At 34.1% G+C, this 8999-nt stretch overlaps 1 protein-coding gene across 2 annotated transcripts in view; it reads left to right on the forward strand.

Annotated features, from left to right (window-relative positions):
• Positions 1-8999, forward strand: part of Plod2 (procollagen-lysine, 2-oxoglutarate 5-dioxygenase 2) — a gene marked incomplete at its 5' end in the record, with an annotated part of 81756 nt that overhangs the window by 70283 nt on the left and 2474 nt on the right. The window contains 5 exon segments of one of the 2 annotated variants that reach the window (XM_005401440.2): positions 2088-2229; positions 3400-3462; positions 4601-4714; positions 7347-7412; positions 7974-8078. In XM_005401440.2, coding sequence (XP_005401497.2) covers positions 2088-2229; positions 3400-3462; positions 4601-4714; positions 7347-7412; positions 7974-8078 — 490 coding nt within the window. 2 annotated transcript variants of the gene reach the window in all.

Here is an 8999-nt window from a genome sequence, read left to right on the forward strand (position 1 = left end):
AACAGGGAGGAGAAGAGAGAAATGTATTATACCTAGGATAGGATATCTGCTGAACTCAGTATTTTTAAATCTAAATTCATGGATTTTTAATAAGTAAAGAATAAACTTGGTCTGTGTGTCAAGTCAATTAAGTAAGTTTTATTTCGTAATTTCTATTTGTGAAAAATCAGAAAACCATTTCCTTCACGTTGACTTCCTTCCTTCCCTACCTTCTGTCAGTGAAGCAAAAAGAGGTAGGCAGTGACTGTTCTTCCAACAGCAAGCTTGGTCGAGGAGACCCGGCAGCAGATCCTGGTACACTGCTAAGCTGATGCTTCTGTCCTGAAAGAGTTCTAAAATTGCTAAAATTATAAAATTAAATTGTTGCAAGTAAAACTATTATTAAGATTATTTTAAACTCTGAAAAAAATAAAATTAAATAAGGAAACCTGAACAACACAAAATAATGTTATTTTTAATGTGCAGCAGCTCATCTTTTGATTTAAGGTAAGTTTTTTCACAAATATCTGAATTCCAGTTCTAATTATTGGAAAGAATACACATGCTACAAAGAGTGTGCATATGTGATCTTTAATTTGGAGACAATAATGTATTTGTCTTTTAAACTGGAAAATAGTCACATTGAAGTAGTTTTGCTAATGCCCTGGAAGAGTGCGGTGGGTGAGGGATCAGAGTAACTGAGTCATTACATGCATCCCCTTGGCTTTTCAAACATGTGTGCCTAGCGAAAAAGGGGAAACATTTCCTCCCTAAAAGGATCTGCCCTTGAAGTTAAAAAAATCACACATTTCCTCTGAATAGGTAAAAGATGTCTTCCTTATGAAAATGGTTAATTGGTATAGAAACTTTAAATATAAATGTTGTAAACAATAAATGCTTGTAAGCTTTAATTAAAAATGTGATAGTTGAAGAAACATTAGTAACACAATATTTTATATTTCAGAGGACTTTTATTAATTCTAAGATGAGACCATAAGTCTGATACAGTCAGTGGTCACAATGGAAACGAAGATTTACAAATACAGGATAGAGACCAGAGAATTCATACTTGTGAATATACATAACCTATGAGAAAGTGTTGTTCTGATAGCTTTAAAAATTTTTAGAATAAACTTGTGGTTGTATGTCATTAATTTTGCTTTAGGAATGAGCAAATTTCTGTCTAATTGTCTGTATTTTTGTCTAGAGAGTAAAGGAAATATGGTAGAGGCCTTTGATCTAATAGTTTATATAATAATCCACTTCATGTCCCAAAGCTGTGAGAAGAAATGACATCTTAGGACCTATGTATGTGTTTCCCTTCAAAAATTTAAACACCACATACACCACCAGTGACTGTTTTCTGAATTCACCTAACACGTTCCATATTTCTTGAGGTCATTTTCTTTTGGGCTGATCTAATAAGACAGAGTGATACCCTATTTCCCTTAATGTTGGTACATTTCATTGATTAAGGTCTTTCTTTTCTGTTTTCTAAAAGTGATAGTGCACTCCATCCTGCATAACTTTTCTTTTGCCATCCTCAGGAAATGAGTCATATTCAGAAGAGGAGGTGGGTAGGGGGAAAACGAAGGATAAATTTCTCCCTACACTCAAGTACTTACAGCTGTGTTTCATCTCTTACTTTATCTACAAAGTATTTGACAGGGCTTAATTACTCCAAAGAGAATCTACTTGAAGGGAATTTCATGCTGTATTCCTTGGTGTGCTAGAAACAGTTGGCTCTTGAGAATAGGGGACCCCCTTGATGTACAGGGTTAACTAGCGTGTGGGGCGAATTTCCAATGTGGACTTGGGTCCAAGTGTGACTCAGCCTTGCTGTCAGCTGCAGGAAGCACTGGGACCCAGCAGCAGGCACCCTGGTTGTGTGCTGTTGTTGTTGGTGTCAGAATTTTAACCTTATATGAGAACATCTGTATAATGGAATATTATGCTCTCACTGCAACAGCTGTGACCTGGTAGCCAAATATGATATGTATACACGCATACATAATATATATAATTTAAACACATACAGTATATTTTTAAAAAACAAACAAATTTAAATGTTGTATTCTGTTGTTTTGGAATGTCTTTTTTACTTTCAGAGGCATATGGAATGTCCCATACATGGCTAATGTGTATTTAATTAAAGGAAAAACACTCCGCTCAGAGATGAATGAAAGGAACTATTTTGTTCGTGACAGATTGGATCCTGACATGGCTCTTTGCCGAAATGCTAGAGAAATGGTAAGCTGTACCTTGTGGGAGTGATTAAATGCTTTTTATAAGATGGCTTGCTTTACCAGTTGATATGTCATTGTATTTTGATGCCTTTTTTTCCTAATTTTTAAGTACTAGCCAATTTTTTTGGTTCAGTGTTGAAAAATTTGGAGAAGTTTTGGTGAATGATTTGTCAACATTTACCTGTAGAAATGGTTTGAAGTTAGGAGGACTAATAGCAGTACAGTAAGATTTGAATAATAAAGATGGGATTGTTACAAATCAGTTTACTCTTTCAAGAAGACATTTTACTTACATTTGAAATTCTATAATGAAAATTCACCCTAATTAAAATTACTTTTAAAGTCTGGGTGAAATGGTCATTACACATTAAAAAGCACAGTTTTGTTCTGAAATCAGTATCCATGTTTGTTCTGTGTGGACCTTATAGCATTATTAACCCGGTGTTCTTAAAGAGCAGGTTCCTTACCACAAAATTAAGAGAAAAGTTGAGCTATGAAGTATATTTAATCTATGTGAAAAAGTAATGAGACATTCCCATTCTACAAATACACTTTCAGTATCAAATATAAATGACTGCAGAAAATTGTTTTTTCTTCAAATGTATAAATATGTTTCCTAAAGCATATTTATATGATTTTTGGTTTGTAAGTGATTGAGATATATTATTTTTTAAATTTATAGAAGCAATTGGGGTTTTCTTGGAAATCAGAAAAGTTGGCGAGTACTTTCTTCTTAGTTTAACAAGGCATGTGTTCTTTGAATATGTTTGTTTTTCCTACAAATCTATGCATTGTCATTATTGAATATGCTCAGTACCCGTGATTGTATTTTGTGCTCATGTTTGGCTGATTTCACCCAACAGCGCATCCTGGAATGGCCTGTCTCACTCAGTTTTTTTCTTTGTCTTAATTACATGTCTAATGGTTTTGCTAAGGAATGAGCTTGATGTGTTTGATCTGCTCTCCCCCTCCCCCTCCAAAAAGGGAGAAAAGAGGCTGAAAGGGCTGGACGTGTCTCTGTGCGCTCTAAGCTTTGCCTGTCCTGCATGTTGTCTATGAAGGACATTTCACAGCATCAGCTTTTCACCAAGAGCTGCTATTGTTTGTTTAACCAAAGAATACCTGAGAAAGTGGGTGTGCAGGTGAACTTACCCAGTGCTTCTCTTCATTTTAGACTTTACAAAGGGAAAAAGACTCCCCCACTCCGGAAACATTCCAAATGCTCAGCCCCCCGAAGGTGTTATTTTTATTTATTTTTATTTATGTAATTAATACTAGATATGGTATACTGCCTAACCTAACGTATCTTTAAGAGTCTTCTTTGCACTTAGCTTGGTAAAATGTTGGTATTCGTAGGTTAGTAATCCGTGTATGTTCCAGTCTGTTTTGTGTGGTTTTGGAGGGGAAACACTTGTTTACTCTTGGGTCATGGAGCAGATGTATGTTTTGTGATTGACAGATAAGGAAGTTAGACCTAAGTCACTTTTGCTCATATTTTATAGGTTTTTGGGGAGGGGGTAAGGAAACAAAGACAGGGGAAGGTATAAAGTACATCTTGATTAAAAATATGAGGTTTAGGCCTTGCTACTGAGAGGTGGAGAAAGGGAAGCAAGAGCATTGTGAGTTCCAAGCATCCTGGACCATTTAGTGAGTCTTCATCTCAGAATAAAAGAGGCCCTTGGTTCAGTCCCTATTCTCACACACACACACACACACACACACACAGACACACTCACACACGTGCGCGCAAAGGGTAAAAAGATAAAGAGTTTGGGTACTATATTTATTAATTCTTTTACCATTAAAACAGGTACAAGAAACAGTCTTGCTTCAGTTTTGTTTGCCACATTTACTTTATTTGAATTAAAGATACGGGGCTGGTTTTTCTTTTTTAGCTGCCTTTAAGATGTGTGACTGATTTCTGTGCTTAGTCTTTAAGCCGTAGAACAATACAAGGGTGAAGGACACTCATGAAATAATACATTTTGGATTCTTGTTTTGAAAAAATGTTGACTTCTTTGAAAGGGAAAGAAGCCAAAAGAAGGTACAATTCATTGCACTTTGGTGTCTCAAAATTATTTCTGCTTCCAAACAGGAATTTTTTTCCAGAAGTCTACATCTAGGATCAGTGAGAAAGGGACAAAAACAATCCATTCTTCCTCTTCTTTTTTTCAGTTGAGTTTCAGTGCCATCTATTAATATTGTGGTGTGTGAATTCATAATAATCAAAAATTTGTAATTGTGCACGTTTTATACAAAAATTAAAATGCATGTTGATACCTGAACTATAAAAATTGAAATTAATATATTTTCCTGTGGCTAAATTTTTCTTTATACTTTCCTGTAAGATTAATACTATTTTTTTTGGCATATAGGGTGTGTTTATGTACATTTCTAATAGACATGAATTTGGACGACTGTTATCAACTGCGAATTACAATACTTCTCATTATAACAATGACCTCTGGCAGATATTTGAAAATCCTGTGGTACGTGTTTCATGTTCAGCCTCACTTATTATTTATTTTCCTGTAATTGTAAGGATATAAGCAGTTGAGTAGTAACATGAAAATGTGAATAGAAGCTTTAAAAAATAGCAGTTCAACTTCATGGTGGATAGAGTAGATCTGAGCTTGACTAAGGTGATTGTGTATTAAGACATATATTAGGTGTAAAGAAAAAAATTATTATTTTCTTTGGTTTCTCTCAGTATTTCTGTCTAATGTATTCAAAGTAACATCTAAATTTTCGTCACAATTTCAGAAAAATATTTACAGATAACTCATACATGATTATTTTGATTTCATGAAGAAAATGCAAGCAGTTAGGAAGACACTATTTTGTCACTATACATTTTCTTTTTTTCCAATTATATGAAAATAGAGAAAATTTCAGAGTAAACTAATTCAGGATAAAAAGTCTTTAAAGAGCCTATTTTAAAGTCTTAATTTTTTTTTTTTTCAATTTGAGTCAGTACTAATTAGCTCCTTTTTTCTTGGGCAAAGATTGCTTTCCTTTAGTAAAGTTGGCATTTATACAAAGGAAAACTCTCCTTTCAATAACTTGCTACACTGCTGCTTAAGGTTTTCCTCCTGCCAACAGTAAAAATTTTAAGTTACAAAGAGTGAATTCACCCGATAAGATTTGTCTTCTATTTTACAGGAGCAGCATGATCCAGAAATAGTAAACTTTAGAGTCTGAATACTCTTGTTGAATAGAAAAAGACTGTCCTTTGATATTTTGGTATTGAAAAAAATACTTCCATCCAGTTTTAGCTGTATATCTTCATCTTGGACAGGAGTAGAATTAAAAAGAAGCTTTTTTGTGGTCAAAGTAGCATTAAGTAGTTTACTTTGGCAGTTAATCTCTTCCTATTTCGAGGGATAGAATTATTTGTCTTGAATAAAATCAGTTTCCTGGGAAGATGTCCTAAACTATATTCTGAGCTGTGGACATTGATGGAAAAATTCAAGCCTTTAAATTTGAGTATGAGATAAAATTCAAGTCTTTGACTTCAAAAGTGTGAGTTAGAGCATAAGAATTGGGTAGGGGGTACTTTACATGGCTTTGAGAAATTAGTTCTTTGATAAATTAGTCTCACCTGTATCCTGATGGATGTCCCGTGCCAAAATACTTAGCGATTTTCCCATTGTCAGAATTGCTAAGATATTTGTAAAGTCAGTTTGCTCATTGACCTGAAAGATAATCTAGAGTGAAAAAATTATATTAATTCTCTAATGTGAAATCCTGGAAGCTTCTTCAACTTTAAAAAAGTACATAGGAAAAACTAGTATGAATATTAAATGTTATGGATTAAGTATTTAATTTTATTTTTGTTACATTTTAGAATAAAACTAATAAACAGTAGAGGAAATAAACAATTTAGAAATCTAAATCTCATAATTACATACTATGTGTAAATGATACTCTTTAAAGAATCTGATGATAGTTTTGGTTTATCCACATCAAAAATAGACGTTAGCAACTGAGTGTGACAGTGATAACGTGCTTATTTAATGTTGATTTCCCCACACTAGAAACATTGTGTAAACATGTAAATCTAAACATAATAAATTATAAATTAACACGCTATAATCCTTAGCCCCCCTGAAATTGAGCCTCAAAGATATATTTCAGATAAGTGTTTTGGGAAATGTACTTAGGTTGTAGTTATTTTGAGTCCATGCCTCATCTCTTTCCTTTGGCTTCCTATATTTTCCCTTTATAAAGAGAAATAATTTTAGTAAAATAATTTTACTAAACATACTTAATATATTCAGCAAGATTTTAGGGGTTATTTAAGTTACTCCATATTTTAGTATATGCCTTCCTATTACTGGGTTTTTAAATAAAGCACTTGATCTAGAAAAAGGATTTCGTAGCCAATGTTGAGAAAAAGAAATGAGACATCTTCATCTGTGATTTATGAGCCAGGTATTGGTCAAAGAGAACAAAAATTTGTAAATTAGCATGAAGAGGAATCATTGTCATTGTAAGCCCCAAACCTTAGTTTTTTTGCCTAATAGATGTAAAAGTGTCTCTAACTCCAACATGAAGCTTTGATAAATACTGACAGTTAAAGGGAAGGCAGAAATTTTAAATTCATTAAAAAAAATTTAAAAAGTTTATTTAGTGGGTCACTATAGAAATATAAACAAGGCCCTAGTTTATTAATTCATTTATTATTTTTGCTATTATTTGTCAATAGGATTTTGTTCTTTATTTTTCACTTTCAGACATTTGCATTTAATTATTCCTGAGTAATTCATAAAATAAAGCAGGCAAATGCAGACATTGTAAGATGGTTTGTTATAATATTCTGTGGCCTAGAACATTATAAATTAAAACTTTGTGAAACTTAGTGGTGTAACTCAGTGGTAAAGTGCTTTCCTACCATGCTCAAGGCCCTGAATTCAGTACTGAGAAAAAATGTGTCCTAGAATGATGTGAGTATACAGAATCAGGCAAAGAGTAAAATATACACTAGTTATAAAATTCCTAGTCTGCTATAAATAGTCACTCATAAATTGTTTAACTTCTAAAAAATGTATATACTGTATATTTGCCCCAGTATTTATTAGAATATATTTGCTGTAATATATGTAATTCTTTCTTTGGTAGGACTGGAAGGAACAGTATATAAACCGAGATTATTCAAAGATTTTCACTGAAAATATAGTGGAGCAGGTTTGTATTAATTATTAAGCTGTATTGGAATTTTTGATGTATGTTTCAGAAGAAAATGTTATTATTTAATCTATGTTAGTGGGAAATATTGTGAAATTAGAGAAACTATACTTGAGGTAAAATTTATATGGGTTACTTGCCAATTAGATGGTTTTATAGGACCATACAGTTACAAAAATGGAGAATAACAATTATTTTAACATCATAGTTTCCTTAAAAACTTGCTCCTAAATGTCATAGCTTTCTAAAAGCACTTAAAATAAGGAGCTATTGGGAGATCTCTGCTGTAGACCTCTTTCAAAGAAAGTTTAACTTTGAGATATAGGTTCATTCGTTTTGACAGATCTTTTAAAATAAGAACTCTTAGATAAGTGTTCAAAACCCCTGTTCATCATCTTCAATTCTGACATGCACATTTTTAATGTACCATGAAAAAGAAAAGATATTCCCAGTTAAACTGTGATAACATTATTGGTTTAAATTTTTTTATATATATCAAAAGTCATTTTAAACTTAAGCCACAAATGTTTTTATGTCTTCTCATGGTGGTACCGTTTATAGCCTTGTCCAGATGTCTTTTGGTTTCCCATATTTTCTGAAAAAGCCTGTGATGAATTGGTGGAAGAAATGGAGCATTATGGCCAGTGGTCTGGTGGGAAACATCATGTAAGTTGTAATTTCACACAAAGAACTAAAATGTGTGTATTTATATGTGTAGGGTGTACGTGCATGTGTGCGTGCGTGCGTGTGCGTGTACTATAGGTGGGTAGGGATGGCTATTCAGAGAATTCAGAGAGGATGTCTTTTTATGAGATTTCTCTTGAGTCCTTCACCTAACTCAATTGGCTGCCTGAGGCCATCGTCTAATTTTATTTATTTATTTATTTATTATTTTTTGTTTTTCTACCAGTACCAGGAATCGAACTCACAACCTTGCGCTTGCCAGGCAGGTGCTGTGCCGCTGAGTTAAATCCCCAGCCCCGCATTGTCTAATTTTATTGCTAGTGCATTTTTGATGCTTAGCTCAGTTACCTGTCTGGATCCCTCTTCCCTTTACGTGTGTAGTCATACCGTGTGTTCCCTAAAATTGTCCTGTGGTCAGAGTTCAGTAAAACGTGCCTTTCCTAGCCTTCTTCAAGCCACTTTTTATTTTCTGCATTTCACAGTTAGCTCTAGTGAAAATAACAAGACAAACTTTATCTCATTGACTGTCAGAACTATTTTTTGTGTAAACATAGATAGGAGGGATCTGTTTAGAATGGCTTTGGTGTAATTCTGCTTTGCCTTTAGATTCAGTTACAGAGAGTTGGCGGGAAGTGTTGCTGCTGTGGGTTCCACGTGTTTGTTTTCCTTTGAGCCCGTACATGCAGCTCCTTAACAAAACCGAGGAGTGCTGGTGAAATACGCAGGAATATTGCTGCGGATGCGCAGTTAGTGACCACTGCCCCATGCTAGTTAGTGGATCTGGGAGGGGGAAGTTAAACGTACAAGGAAGAGGGGGCTGGGGATTTAGCTCAGCGGCAAAAGCGCCTGCCTGGCAAGCGCAAGGTAGTGAGTTCGGTTCCCGGTACCGGAGAAAAACCAAAA

This window comes from Chinchilla lanigera, unplaced genomic scaffold, assembly GCF_000276665.1.
Source record: "Chinchilla lanigera isolate Chin_1 unplaced genomic scaffold, ChiLan1.0 scaffold00073, whole genome shotgun sequence".
Lineage (NCBI taxonomy): Eukaryota > Metazoa > Chordata > Mammalia > Rodentia > Chinchillidae > Chinchilla > Chinchilla lanigera.